At 43.7% G+C, this 15,786-nt stretch overlaps 1 protein-coding gene across 1 annotated transcript in view; it reads left to right on the forward strand.

Annotated features, from left to right (window-relative positions):
* The first annotated feature begins 9,879 nt into the window (after positions 1–9,879).
* The window catches only part of LOC121578022 (tensin-2-like), a 97,438-nt gene continuing 91,531 nt past the window's right edge, over positions 9,880–15,786 (forward strand). The window contains exon 1 of the mRNA XM_045223757.1: positions 9,880–10,136. Within this exon, the coding sequence (XP_045079692.1) occupies positions 10,020–10,136 (117 nt within the window). The 5' untranslated portion in view covers positions 9,880–10,019. The remainder of the gene's footprint in view (positions 10,137–15,786) is intronic.

Genomic DNA, 15,786 nt, shown 5'->3' on the forward strand with positions numbered 1-15,786 from the left:
AACATATCGGGGAGACAACGTGTCCTCAGCAGAGGCTGCCCCAGTGGTAACATCCAGAATACCACTCTCCATCAAATTGGCCTTCAATATTAACCTAATAGAATTTTTTAGACGTTTATCACTAATTTCAACCTTGTAGTGTTCAGCAACCTTCAACAGCTGTTCTTTAGTACATAATTCTAACAGTTCTTCTGATGGAAAGCGAATGAACTCGTCTACATTAGACGCCATAATCAGGGAAAAAAAATTAAATATATATATATCATAATAATCTTTCTCAACCCCTCTGCTGAGCACACCAGACACAAGAGAAATACAATCACACCGAGCACCACAGAAAAGAGCTGGGATATGGCGCTTCCCCAAAACCTACAATAACTCAACCCTAGTCTTCGTGCAGATTTGCGGTGGGTAATTACGCACTGTAGCCCGCTGGCAAGGAATTAAACCCCCAGCACGCTGGTAGATTTCCCCAAGCCACGGATGTGCCCCGAGACAACTGCTCAGTCCACTGACACCACACAAAAATAACAAACATTTAACCATGCCCAACGTATCCCAACCAAAACACGTCACTAAGCCTATCAGGGGAAAAAGCTATAGCTCCGGGTAGCAAATGTCACTACCCTACCCAATCTCCCACTGAGGTACACAGCCGATTGTACTCACCTCAGACCGATGTCCCAACAGCGAGTAGAGCAAGAGTTTCCAGGCTGGGCAGGGACTGGAAACTAACCAATGTACTCTCTCCAACGCAGTACAAAACCCAAAGGCAACCAATACTGGCCTATCAAACTCAAACAAACTAACAAAATTTACAAAGAAAAACCCTACAGAATTGGACATAAACTCCACGTTCTCCCAAACACAACCAGTTCAAAATCCCGGACGAGCCCCCACTTGTCACGAACCGGCTCAAGTTCGTAACAAAAGGGAGACACGTGGAGACAAGGAGTACTCAAAGTATATATTTATTAATTAAAGTAACTAACTGAAATAACAATGGGGTGTGTAATCAGTAATCAGTAGTGTAAGTGAGTGTTTGCTTGCATAAATGTAATATAGAAAAGTGTTGATAAGTGCCAAAGCAAACAACCCAAAAAGGCCTCAAAAATATCACAACCAAGATCAAAGTAACTGCCTGGAGAGAGTCTCCCTAATGAATGTGGAAGAGGTCCATTTATCCTGGGACACACCCGGCCCAGGTGTTTCCCATGTAGCTGACGACCCTCCCAACTCCGCCCACCGGCATCCTAACAAGGAAACAAGAACAAAGAGAGAATACGGCAGACAGAGTGGGAGGGTCGTCACACTATGCACACTCACAAGACTATATATACACACTATATACTCACTCACACACTGCACTGACACTCATGCAAAAAACCCTCACATTTACATACGCACACACAACACCAACACATACACACACCTTTACAGTCATATGCTGCTGCTACTCTGTTCTTTAGTTTACTCATTATGATCTATCCTGATTCCTAGTCCCTTTACCCTGCCTTCATGTACATATCTACCTCAAATACCTCGTACACCTGCACGTTGATCTGGTACTCCCTGTATTTAGCTCCATTCTTGTATATTGTATTCCTATTGTGCTACTATTTTTATTTGTATTATTTTTTAACACAAGGAATAAAAATACACAAGAATTAAGCTATATACAAGGAGTACCAGTACCATATCAATGTAATCCAGACATAAGTTGCTTGTACAACACTGCAACACGGGACTTTAGGTGGGTCAGCCAACAGTAACAATGCCTCCCGACAGACACATCTCAACTAAATCTCATCACCATTATCCCCAATCACAGTGCAGATGTATAAATTTCTCAACACTCGCAGACTGACGCAATAGTGACAGAAATTAAAAAGCCATCAAGTTGTGGTCCTCTGTAGCTCAGCTGGTAGAGCACGGCGCTTGTAACGCCAAGGTAGTGGGTTCGATCCCCGGGACCACCCATACACAAAAATGTATGCACGCATGACTGTAAGTCGCTTTGGATAAAAGCATCTGCTAAATGGCATATTATTATTATTATTATTATTAAGTTAACCACATTTCGGCCAGCTGTTGGTGATTCAGACTTCCTTCTGTGAAAATATCTACATTTAAGAAAACGTTTGAGCAGCCCTAAAGAGGATGTAAGGATTACTCTGAGATGACATTTTCACATTTCAAAGTAATTGATAAATTGGGCCTGTGGATGTCAAGGGTCAAACAAAATGTACAGTGCCTTCAGAAGTATTCACACCCCTTGACTTTTTCCAAATCTTCTTGAGTTACAGCCTGAATTTAAAATGGATTAAATGTAGATGTTTTGTCACTAGCCTACACACAATACCTAATAACGTCAAAGTGGAAATAGTTTTTACAAATTAATTAAAAACTAAAAGCAGAAATGTCTTGAGTCAATAAGTATTCTACCCCATTTCTAATGGCAAGCCTAAGTAAGTTCAGGAGTAAAAATGTGCTTAACAAGTCACATAATAAGTTGCATGGACTCACTCTGTGTGCAATAACAGTGTTTAACATGATTTTTGAAAGACTACCTCATCTCTACCCCACAGATACAGTTATCTGTAAGGTCCATCAGTCGAGCAGATTTCAAACACAGATTCAACCACAAAGACCAAGGAGGTTTTCCAATGCCTCGCAAAGAAGGGCATCTATTATAAATGGGTAGAAATTAAATAAAAAAGCAGACATTGAATTCCCTTTGAGCATGGTGAAGTTATTAATTACACTTTTGGATGGTGTATCAATACACCCAGTCACTAAAAATATACAGGTGTCCTTCCTAACTCAGTTGCCGGATAAGAAGGAAACCGCTTAGGGATTTCACCATGAGGCCAATGGTGACTTTAAAACGGTTACAGAGTTTAATGGATGTGATAGGAGAACACTGAGGATGGATAAACAACATTGTAGTTACTCCCCAATACTAACTTAATTGACAGAGTGAAGGGAAGGAAGCCTGTACAGAATAAAAAATATTCCAAAACATGCATCCTGTTTGCAACAAGTCACTAAAGTAATACTGCAAAAAAAAAATGTGGCAAAGCAATTCACTTTTTGTCCTGAATACAAAGTATTATGTTTGGGGCAAATCCAATACAACACATTACTGAGTACCACTCTCCATATTTTCAAGCATAGTGGTGGCTGCAACATGTTATAGGTATGCTTGTAATCGTTATGGACTGGGGAGTTTTTCAGGATAAAAAATAAATGGATTGGCGCTAAGCACAGGCAAAATCCTAGAGGAAAACCTGGTTCAGTCTGCTTTCCACCAGACACTTGGAGATGAATTCACCTTTCAGCAGGACAATAACCTCAAACACTCTAGCAATGATCAACAACCAATTTGACAGCGCTTGAACAATTTTTAAAAGAACAAATGTTGCACAATCCAGGTGCGGAAACTTCAGAGACTTACCCAGAAAGACTCACAGCTGTATTCGCTGCCAAAGGTGCTTCTACAAAGTATTGACTCAGGGGTGTGAGTACTTATGAGATTTCTGTATTTCATTTTAAACAAATGAGCAAAAATGTCTAAACATGTTTTCACGTTGTCATTATCGGGTATAGTGTGTAAATAGGCTGTAACAACAAAATGGGGAATAAGTCAAGGGGTATGAATACTTTCTGAAGGCACTCACTGTATTTCATTAACCAATATTTCATTGTGCCGACATGTAAATATGTGAAGTACAACTTAAAAAGCAATAGAAATGGGAAAATAACAGAATTTTCAAGTTTCCAATGGACATCAGTCCTGTTATTAAGGGTGTCTGTCTCTTTATGAAGGGGCTTATTCATAACAACCTATTCATATTATGCATGACAGATAGCTACAGTAAGCCTATTAATCTCTTCTCCTTCTACACAGACCCCTTGACTTTTTCCCCATTTTGTTGTTACAGCCTGAATTCAAAATGGATTTTAAAAATGTAATAATGACTCACCCATTTACACACAATTAAATTGTTTTTTCCGCTCATCAATCTACACACAATACCCCATAATGACAAAGCAAAAAAAAAAGTATACATTTTTGCTAATTTATTATAAATAAAAAACAAATATCACATTTACATTAGTATTCAGACCCTTTACTCAGTCCTTTGTTGAAGCATCTTTGGCAGCGATTACAGCCTCGAGTCTTCTTGGGTATGAAGCTACAATTTTGGCACACCTGTATTTGGGGAGTTTCTCCCATTCTTCTCTGCAGAACCTCTCAAGCTCTGTCAGATTAGGTACAGCTATTTGCAGGTCTCTCCAGAGATGTTCGATCAGGTTCAAGTCCAGGCTCTGGCTGGGCTACTCAAGAACATTCAGAGACATTGTCTTGGCTGTGTGCTTAGGGTCGTTGTCCTGTTGGAAGGTGAACCTTCGCCCCAGTCTGAGGTCCTGAGCGCTCTGGAGCAGGTTTTCATCAAGGATCTCTCTGTACTTTGCTCCATTCATCTTTGCCTCGATTAGTCTCCCAGTCCCTGCCGCTGAAAAATATCCCCACAGCATGATGCTGCCACAACCATGTTTCACCGTAGGGATGGTGCCAGGTTTCCTCCAGATGTGATGCTTGGCATTCAGGCCAAAGTGTTCAATCTTGGTTTCATCAGACCAGAGAATCTTGTTTCTCATGGTCTGAGAGTCTTTAGGTGCCTTTTGGCAAACTCCAAGCGGGCTGTCATGTGCCTTTTACTGAGGAGTGGCTTCCGTCTGGCCACTCCACCATAAAGGCCTTATTGGTGAAGTGCCGCAGAGATGGTTGTCCTTCTGGAAGGTTCTTCCATCTCCACAGAGGAACTCTGGAGCTCTGTCAGAGTGACCATCGGGTTCTTGGTCACCTCCCTGACCAAGGCCCTTCTCCCCCGATTGCTCAGTTTGGCCGGGTCGGCCAGCTCTAGGAAGAGTCTTGGTGGTTCCAAACTTCTTCCATTTAAGAATGATGGAGGCCACTGTGTCCTTAGGGACCTTCATTGCTGCAGAATTTATTTGGTACCCTTACCCAGATCTGTGCCTCGACACAATCCAGTCTCGGAGCTCTACGGACAATTCCTTTGACCTCATGGCTTGGTTTTTGCTCTGACATGCACTGTCAACTGTGGGACCTTACAGTGGGGAAAAAAGTATTTAGTCAGCCACCAATTGTGCATGTTCTCCTACTTAAAAAGATGAGAGAGGCCTGTCATTTTCATCATAGGTACACGTCAACTATGACAGACAAAATGAGATTTTTTTTTCCAGAAAATCACATTGTAGGATTTTTTATTAATTTATTTGCAAATTATGGTGGAAAATAAGTATTTGGTCAATAACAAAAGTTTCTCAATACTTTGTTATATACCTTTTGTTGGCAATGACACAGGTCAAACGTTTTCTGTAAGTCTTCATAAGGTTTTCACACACTGTTGCTGGTATTTTGGCCCATTCCTCCATGCAGATCTCCTCTAGAGCAGTGATGTTTTGGGGCTGTCGCTGGGCAACACAGACTTTCAACTCCCTCCAAATATTTTCTATGGGGTTGAGATCTGGAGACTGGCTAGGCCACTCCAGGACCTTGAAATGCTTCTTACGAAGCCACTCCTTCGTTGCCCGGGCGGTGTGTTTGGGATCATTGTCATGCTGAAAGACCCAGCCACGTTTCATCTTCAATGCCCTTGCTGATGGAAGGAGGTTTTCACTCAAAATCTCACGATACATGGCCCCATTCATTATTTCCTTTACACTGATCAGTCGTCCTGGTCCCTTTGCAGAAAAACAGCCCCAAAGCATGATGTTTCCACCCCCATGCTTCACAGTAGGTATGGTGTTCTTTGGATGCAACTCAGCATTCTTTGTCCTCCAAACACGACGAGTTGAGTTTTTACCAAAAAGTTCTATTTTGGTTTCATCTGACCATATGACATTCTCCCAATCCTCTTCTGGATCATCCAAATGCACTCTAGCAAACTTCAGACGGGCCTGGACATGTACTGGCTTAAGCAGGAGGACACGTCTGGCACTGCAGGATTTGAGTCCCTGGCGGCGTAGTGTGTTACTGATGGTAGGCTTTGTTACTTTGGTCCCAGCTCTCTGCAGGTCATTCACTAGGTCCCCCCGTGTGGTTCTGGGATTTTTACCTCACCGTTCTTGTGATCATTTTGACCCCAAGGGGTGAAATCTTGCGTGGAGCCCCAGATCGAGGGAGATTAGTACATCACTGGGGCAAAGCTCCCTGCCATCCAGGACCTCTATACCAGGCGGTGTCAGAGGAAGGCCCTCAAAATTGTCAAAGACTCCAGCCACCCTAGTCATAGACTGTTCTCTCTGCTACCGCACGGCAAGCGGTACCGGAGTGCCAAGTCTAGGTCCAAAAGACTTCTCAACAGCTTCTACCCCCAAGCCATAAGACTCCTGAACAGCTAATCATGGCTACCCGGACTATTTGCACTGCCCCCCCACCCCATCCTTTTTACGCTGCTGCTACTCTGTTAAGTATTTATGCATAGTCACTTTAACTCTACCCACATGTACATATTACCTCAACTACCTCAACTAGCCGGTGCCCCCGCACATTGACTCTGCAACGGTACCCCCCTGTATATATAGCCTCCCTACTGTCACTTTATTTTACTGTATATATAGCCTCCCTACTGTCACTTTATTTTACTTCTGCTCTTTTTTTCTCAACACTTTTTTGTTGTTGTTGTTTTATTCTTACTTTTTTTGTTTAAAATAAATGCACTGTTGGTTAAGGGCTGTAAGTAAGCATTTCACTGCAATGTCTGCACCTGTTGTATTCGGCGCATGTGACCAATAAAATTTGATTTGATTTGATTTGAGATTATCAGTGGTCTTGTATGTCTTCCATTTCCTAATAATTGCTCCCACAGTTGATTTCTTCAAACCAAGCTGCTTACCTATTGCAGATTCAGTCTTCCCAGCCTAGTGCAGGTCTACAATTTTGTTTCTGGTGTCCTTTGACAGCTCTTTGGTCTTGGCCATAGTGGAGTTTGGAGTGTGGCTGTTTGAGGTTGTGGACAGGTGTCTTTTATACTGATAACAAGTTCAAACAGGTGCCATTAATACAGGTAACGAGTGGAGGACAGAGGAGCCTCTTAAAGAAGAAGTTACAGGTCTGTGAGAGCCAGAAATCTTGCTTGTTTGTAGGTGACCAAATACTTATTTTCCACCATAATTTGCAAATAAATTCATAAAAAATCCTACAATGTGATTTTCTGGATATTTTTTCTCTCTCAATTTGTCTGTCATAGTTGACGTGTACCTATGATGAAAATTACAGGCCTCTCTCATCTTTTTAAGTGGGAGAACTTGCACAATTGGTGGCTGACTAAATACTTTTTTCCCCCACTCTATATAGACAGGCATGTGCCTTTCCAAATCATGTCCAATCAATTTAATTTACCATAGGTGGACTCCAATCAAGTTGTAGAAACATCTCAAGGATGATCAATGGAAACAGGATGTACTTGAGCTCAATTTCGAGTCTCATAGCAAAGGGTCTGAATACTTATGTAAATAAGGTATTTCTGTTTTTTGTTTTTAATAAATTAGCAAACATTTCTAAACCTGTTTTCGCTTTGTCATTATGGGGTATTGTGTGTAGATTGCTGAGGAAATGGTTTTACTTAATCCATTGTAGAATAAGGCTGTAACGTAACAAAATATGGAAAAATAATACTTTCCGAAGGCACTGTATGTCTTATATGTAATGTTATTCCATAGAGCCCATTATATGAATTTATATTTATGCAGTTCGTTGACAAGGACGGCCATTAATCAACAATAATTAGATGTCAGTTTGCATTGTGCCGCAGTTAAACCTTCAGATAGAAATGAATTATATAGAACAGATATGATTTTCATGCAGAATATGGAATTGTGTCTGCTCTATTTCTATCGGCAACGTTGTGAACGTTTCACCTCACTGAATGCACCCCAGGTGTGGACCTGAACATATTTCTCTGGTGGCAATCGCTCTTCACCCCCCCACTGTGTACAGAACTCATGGTGGCAGGTGTGGAGGGTCCTGCTGTGCCTCTCCCCGTCCCCCTCCCTCACGCCTGTCTCGACAGGGACTGGAGGGTCCTGGACTCCCCTGCTAAAACAGCCATCAGCATGTTGATGTTTTGCCTCAGGAATGCTGACAGGTGTGTGTGTGTGTGCACATTTTACTATACTTGTTAGAAACTAGAAGTCCTCACAAGAATAGTAAACCAACTAGAATTCAGAGAATTTAGGATTTTGAATGGGAATATATTGTTGGGGGGGTGGGGGGCGATGGTGTGTTAACTGTTTTTGTTCCCCACCCCCTGCTCTCTGCTGTGGAGTGTTATTCCTGATGGTTGGGCGGGATACCAGCTGGCTCTCCGAGGAGGTCCTGCTCCCCATGTGACTCCCACAGAACAGGAGGAGACCCTCTCCAGCCTCGCTACTTTTACTAACCACAACATCCCCTTGACATTCAGGTGACAGAAATGCCATGTCACTTTTTTGGGGAAGTGATGTTTTTGCCTTAATGGTTTGACTTCAGTTGGCCAGATTTAGTAAAACTCAGTTCAACTGTGCTCCTACCTAATCTCCAGCCATACATTAGTCCCCCGGCCATACATCAGTCCCATTTTTAACACTGTCCCATTTTTAAGTATGCCAGTGGGATCTAACTTAGGGATAAGAACATGGCTTTGAAAGAGCTTATTGTTCAAGCTTTTTACTATAACTTTTTCTGCATTTGGGAGTTTGCCATTTGGACTGGATTTGAGGGTGAGCATGATGTGTGTGTGTGTGTTGCAGGGTGGGGGTTTACACAGGTCTAAAGGAACAGTCATCATTGTTTTCAGTTGAGAGGGATATTAAGGGAAAGCATAAGAGAGAGGGAGAAGGCGAGAAATAGAGAGAATTACAGTACTGATGTCCTGTGTGTGTTCTCTCCCCAAGTAGAGTTTCAGGGTCCGGGTGGGTGGACAGGTTATTGGAGTGTGTGAGGCACTATCTAGTCGCTCCCACATGACATAGAGAGGGAGGAGAGGAAAAATGGTAGGAAGGAACCATTTCACTGTCTGCTCCCTTCACGTGCAAAGTCCGGGCAGGGTGTCGTAGTGATCAGCGCTATCTCATCGCTCCCATGTGAGAGGGGGGAAAGAGAGAGGATGAACACACACCAAGAAAAGGGGAAGGGCCTGATGTCAGCCTGACCAAAACAGCTGCCCCTCTCCCTGTAGAGAGAGCGAGTGGGGGAGAGCGAGGAGGAGGGGAGGGGGAACAGCTAGAGATAGGGTTGTAAGAAGAGATGGGGAACGAGACAGAGCAAGAGAAGGGTGTTGCTTTGAAGGTCGAAAGGGGAGAGCGAGAGGGTAGTCAGAGGTGTAACAGGAGATGAGAGAGAGAGGAGGGTCTGTGCAGGCTAGAAGGGAGAACAGCTAGTGACAGAGAGAGAGGAGGGTCTGTGCAGGCTGGAAGGGAAGGGAGAACAGCTAGTGACAGAGAGAGAGGAGGGTCTGTGCAGGCAGGAAGGGAAGGGAGAACAGCTAGTGACAGAGAGAGAGGAGGGTCTGTGCAGGCTGGAAGGGAGAACAGCTAGTGACAGAGAGGGAGAAAGGGGTTAAAGTAAAGAGGGAGAGAAAGTGTGGAGGGTGTTAAAAGGCAGGAGAGAGAGAAGGGTGTTAGAACGGCAAGAGAGAAGGGACAGGAGGGGAAGAGAGAGGGCCCAGTGCTTGCTGAGAGGAGAGATAGGACAGCCAGGGAGAGAGGGAGTGGAGGCTGAGAGGGGTCCAGTCCTGGCAGATTAGAGTGAGCAGTCAGACAGCGGAAGGAAAGGGAGAGGGGTTTGGGGGGTGGGGGGGGGGGCTAAAATAAGGTAGTGCCAAAGAAGCAAAGGGAGAACCCAGATTGAAGAAAAGAGAGGGGGTCCCTTTGAAAAGAAGAATAAGAAAAGGAGAGCAGGTCCTTGGGATAACTGACATAAAAAATAAGAGAGGAGTACTACCGTATCTATGGGATGTGTTCACAGTACCCAGCGTCACAGCGGAAAGAGACACGCTCCAGAACCTGATGGATCCACAAACGTAGTGGTCCACGATGTCCCCGTTGAAATCCTGCAGCTGGCTGAGGTAAGCGAGGGACTTGTTGACATCTCTGCAATACTCTAAACGTTTAACCCTTCCGTGGCTTAGTTGGTAGAGCATGGCATTTGCAACGTCAGGGTTGTGCGTTTGAATCACGCTGGGGCTACCCATCGGAAGATGTATGCATGTATTGCTGTAAGTAGCTTTGGATAAAAGCATCGGCTAAATGGCAAATTATAATATTATTACAATATTACCTCAGGAGACAATTTGGGGGACTTGAATGGGATATGAATAGATAGTACCGAATCATGGTCAATCTAGGTAGTTATACCACTTCTCAATTGATGGTGCTCTGAGTATCTCGCCTAATACTTTTTGGAGTTGTCTTGTGACCTATCAACATGTAAACAAAACCAATGTTTCTAGCCAGGACCCCCAGTCTTAACCCATAATGTAGCAACTTCCACTTAGTCTATGGAGAATAAGCTGTTTGTGAGCACAACCAATAGCATTGACGGGGCATGTTTATGGATAGTGTCATGCAGGGGCGCAACTTTCACTGGGGACGGGGTGGACATTCTGAAATTGCATTTTTGTCCCCCCCCCCCCAGTTTTATCATTGGAATGTGATACAAAACGAGGCAACGGTGTGCTTTAGGACCATGCGGACGCCTCCGAGCGGTCGGGTAGGCTGTTTGGAGTGTTTATCCAACTGGATACAAAAATATATATAATAATAATTGCCCCCCCACTTCTAAAACCAAATTAATGCCCCTGGTGTCATGTGCAATATAACAAAAACTAAATCACAAACGGTTCGGATTGAACTTCTAATCAGTGGTGTCAAAGTCAGTTCCTCGAGGCTAGGTGTGTGTGCAATCTTTTTTGTTCCAGCCCTACCACACTTGATCTAACTTAACACCCTGATTAGTTGAATCTGATAGCGTATATGGATAATTGTCATTTTAATCACAGTATCACATGGCATGTGGTTACAGGAGTTTGCTAATGATTTTTCCTCACTGTCTTTTGGACTCCGAGCAATGTATCATTCCATAGCTGTTGGCAGTATTTAACTATGTCAACCTGATTTAGCATGACACAGGACTTTGTTGGATGCTTTGACTACATTCATTGATATTAATGTTGATAAGAAATAGACTATAATTTCCAGTAGAGATATTACCTGGTGGAAATTGCAATCGGTGGCTAACTTAGTTATCTCTCTCTCACTTGCTATCTCACACACACACACACACACATGCAGACAGTAGGGCGTCCTTTACAGGGTGTTCTCTCTCTCTAGAAATGTCTTGTGTTTAGTGAAAGGTATTCAAATATCCCCGGCATTCGCCGCACGCCATGTCGCAAGTCCCATTTAGTTCGCTGTCAGAAGGCGAGAAGGGGTGATATACCGGTCAGGATTAAAGAGGTCAAATGAAAAGAGAGAGCGAGGGATGGCAGTCGTTGGGCCGATCGAAGGGTGTTACAAATGCTCCCCGGGGGTCAAAGTTGAAGAGGAAGTGGTGTCCGTTACGCTCCTATGCGTCGCGTCTGCTATAGCTATATTAAAAGTGACCACATATTGACATGGCTCCAGTGGGTCATTTTACTAGTCTGTTCCCAAAATGAGAACTGCATGTATGTACAACTTCACACCAGGGAGGGCTTGACATGATCAAGGTCTGTCATAAATCAGGTCCGGTTGTGACCGTTGACAAGGTCAACTTTGTGCTGTTATGATAATACTTGTATCAATGAAACGTGACCATTATGCTCAAAACAGTTGCGTCGACCAAAATGCAAATAGAATTCCAAAATTGTGTAGCTGGTCCGCACTCAAAAAGGAGATTCAAGATTTATTTTTAGTATTTATTTCATTCAGGCAAACGTTTCGGCCTAAGCGTTCATCAGTTAATCAGGGGCTGATTTAGACCTGGATGGGGGCAATTAAATATCAGGTAGAACAGAAAACCAGCAAAGGTCCGGAACCTCAGAGTAAGATTTGAATACCCCTGAGCTACACTATGTACACAAAAGTATGTGGACACCCCTTCAAATTAGTGGATTCGGCTATTTCAGCCACACCCATTGCTGACCGGTGTATAAAATCGAGCACACAGCCATGCAATCTCCATAGACAAACATTGGCAGTAAAATGGTCTAACTGAAGACCTCAGTGACTTTCAACTTGGCACTGTCATAGGATGCCACCTTTCCAACAAGTCAGTTCATCAAATTTCTGCCCAGCTAGAGCTGCCCCAGTCAACTGTAAGTGCTGTTATTGTGAAGTGGAAACTTCTAGTAGCAACAACAGCTCAGCCGCGAAGTGGTAGGCCACACAAGCTCACAGAACGGGACCACTCACAGAACGGGACCGCCGAGTGCTGAAGCGCATAGCGTGTAAAAATAGTCGGTCCTTGGTTGCAACACTCACTACCGAGTTCCAAACTGCCTCTGGAAGCAACATCAGCACCAGAACTGTTCGTTGGGAGCTTCATGAAATGGGTTTCCATGGCCGAGCAGCCTCACGCAAGCATAAGATCACCATGCGCAATGCCAAGCATTGGCTGGAATGGTGTAAAGCTCGCCGCCATTGGACGCGTTCTCTGGAGTGATGAATCACGCTTCACTATCTGGCAGTCCGACGGACTAATCTGGGTCTGGCGGATGCCAGGAAAACGCTACCTGCCCCAATGCATAGTGCCAACTGTAAAGTTTGGTGGAGGAGGAATAATGGTCTGGGGCTGATTTTCATGGTCCCCTTAGTTCCAGTGAAGGGAAATCTTAACGCTGCAGCATACAATTACATTCTAGACTATTCTGTGCTTCCAACTTTGTGGCAACAGTTTGGGGAAGGCTTTTTTCAGTTTCATGACAATGCCCCCGTGCACAAAGCAAGATCCATACAGAAATGGTTTGTCGATCAGTGTGGAAGAACTTGACTGGCCTGCACAGAGCCCTGACCTAAACCCCATCGAACGCCTTTGAGATTAATTGGAACGCTGACTGCGAACCAGGCCTAATCGCCCAACATCAGTGCCTGACCTCACTAATGCTCTTGTGGCTGAATGGAAGTCCCCGCAGCAATGTTCCAATATCTAGTGGAAAGCCTTCCCATTCTTCCCCTCTTATCAGGGACTGATTTAGACCTGGGATACCAGGTGGGTGCAATTAATGATCAGGTAGAATAACAAAAAAAGCAACAGTACTCTGGACCTCCGGGGTAGAACTTGAATACCCCTGATCTAGATTAAAAACAGTGGCATGGGTTTACACATGCAAACACAGCAATCCATTTGTCTTCATATGTTGTATAATGTGTATTGTTTGTTGGGCAATGTTGTCTACACGTTACATTATTCCAACCCACAGGTACTGCATTGTGACCAATGCTCATTGCTCTCTTGTATGCCATTGCCAATGTTTGACTTGTGTTTATGTTTGAGTTGTTCATATCAATGTTTGAGCCAAAATAGGGGTCCTTGTTGACTAGTAGGTGGATTCCTCAATGGAGAGCGATGATTTGTCTTACACACACACTTCCCCGTTCCTATTCGGAGAGTTTCATGGCTATTTTAGAGGTGACACTCTTCTGATCATGGAAAATGGGGATATAAATACCAATACATCGTAGGAGCATACCTCGGGTTTCCCACCTGCTCCCGTCCCGGCTGGTGTGTGTTACCCGAAGCAGGTTACCTGACAGGTGCGTTCAACAAGGGAAATAGTTCGAAAGTTAGCTAACATATGGCATTTGTTAGCCGCGACGGTTCGCTAATAGTCTGAGAAGATAGTGTGCGGCGAACTTGTCTGTTTCGGGTCTAAACTGTCGTAAAAAAAGAATCAAGTGGCCATGTAGACTTTCTACTGTATTTATTAGGAATAGCTAAGTCGTTATCAGTTTGAATATTGTCGCTAAAACCCCACAGTAATCCTTACAAAAAGTAACATTTTGGAATGTTAATTCAACTGATATTGTTACTCTGGCAACATGTTAGCTGCAAACAGAAGCCTTGTTGACGAGTTAATGTTCACACAACAACAACAAAAAACATCTACCAGAAGGTATTAATGAAATCCAGTATGTATGAATCAATGGCACTGTCTGCTCCTCGCCCATCTCAATAGTAGAGGCTGAGTGCTTTGGGCCTGGAATGGTTGGAGATGTATGGGGAATGAGCTAGCCTTTGGCTTGAGCATGACAAAAGGGGTGGGGTGCTCAAATCCAGCAATTTCATAATAGTCATGCAAGTCTACCGTAGCCCGGGACAACTGGGTGGATATGTTTGTTCTAAGACCCCGTACTCCCTTCCCAACTGAGTTTTCTGTCTTTTTTATAATTCTGAGGATTTTCAATCTTTCTCTCAGACTTTGGGTACTCCATTCCCGCTCCTCATTGAGCTAACATAACTAGGCACAATGTTTGTAGTTACCTTTGGGTCCTTTGAGACGGAATGGAGAGTTGAGAGAAGAGTTCCTATATTGTTTGGTACACAAATGTCCACTGGAAGAACCAGAAGTTAGGAAACTGAGTTGTCGCACTTCTTCTTTCTCATCACTAGGTGCTGCTATTGCCTAATGCTTTTCTCGCTGTTGACTGGAACCGGACTAACTGAGGTTTGGGAGCTGGAATGGTTGGAGATGCTTTGTGAAAAATGAGCTAGACTTTGGCAAGACTACCATATTATACTGTATCTCATTAACTATTTGCGAGGGTTAGAGGAGATCTCTGCTCATGAAAATGTAAATGTAATGAGCTCTTGATAAATATGGTCTAAAATCCTCAAGCGTCATCCTATGGCAAAGGGAAAGAAATCCAAGGTTTGTGTTTAATTTAGGACAAATCACAATCATCTGTGGGGGGAAAGTGTGTAGGGATGATAGTACTGAATTGTGCTTGAGTGTGTAACATAATGTGAGTTGATTGTCAATAGTGATGTAACACAGCCCTTCTGGGACAGACATTCCACTTCCTATTAATCAAATTCAAGTTATTACAATTTGCAGTACCTCTTGCAGTGGCATGAGGGTAAGGATATAATACATTGAGGTTAGTTGAGATTTCCCTTATAAAAATTATTTTTTATATAAATCAATGGAAATTGGAATTACATAAAATCTTATTAGTCAAATAGGCTGTGTTAGTGATCATGTGATCATAACTTTTATTTACTTCAGCAGAACTTCGCGCATTTTTTAAAAGCGAAGGTGGCAGCGATTGAGAAACAAAACGACTAGTTACCGGAGTGTAACTCCAGTTCTATGAGTGGAGCGGAGCCCCATAGGGGAGCTCTGCTCCTAGTGGTTTACCCTCTGCCCTACGGCAGAAACAGCCTGAAGCAAAATTATGCACACACCTGTCAGCCAATGGGAGCACAGGTGCCCCTATATAAAGGGACCCGTTCCCTCAATCTGCCTCCCGAGATATTATCTTCAGCGAGACTAGAGAGGGTCGGCAGGGCCTTAAGTCCTATGGGGCTCCGCTCCACTCATAGAACTGGAGTTACACTCCGGTAACTAGTCGTTCTATATCGTGGAGCTCCGCCCCATAGGGGAGCTCTGCTCCTAGTGGTTTAAGGCGGAGCGAAACGCTCCAAAATGTACTCCCTGCCGAGCCTAACACTTCCCATTAAAAAATGAAAAAAGGTCAAGCCCAGCAATGGCTGCAACCAATTCCCGCAGTACTGTG

The sequence above is a fragment of the Coregonus clupeaformis genome, chromosome 12 (assembly GCF_020615455.1).
Source record: "Coregonus clupeaformis isolate EN_2021a chromosome 12, ASM2061545v1, whole genome shotgun sequence".
Classification (NCBI taxonomy): Eukaryota; Metazoa; Chordata; class Actinopteri; order Salmoniformes; family Salmonidae; genus Coregonus; species Coregonus clupeaformis.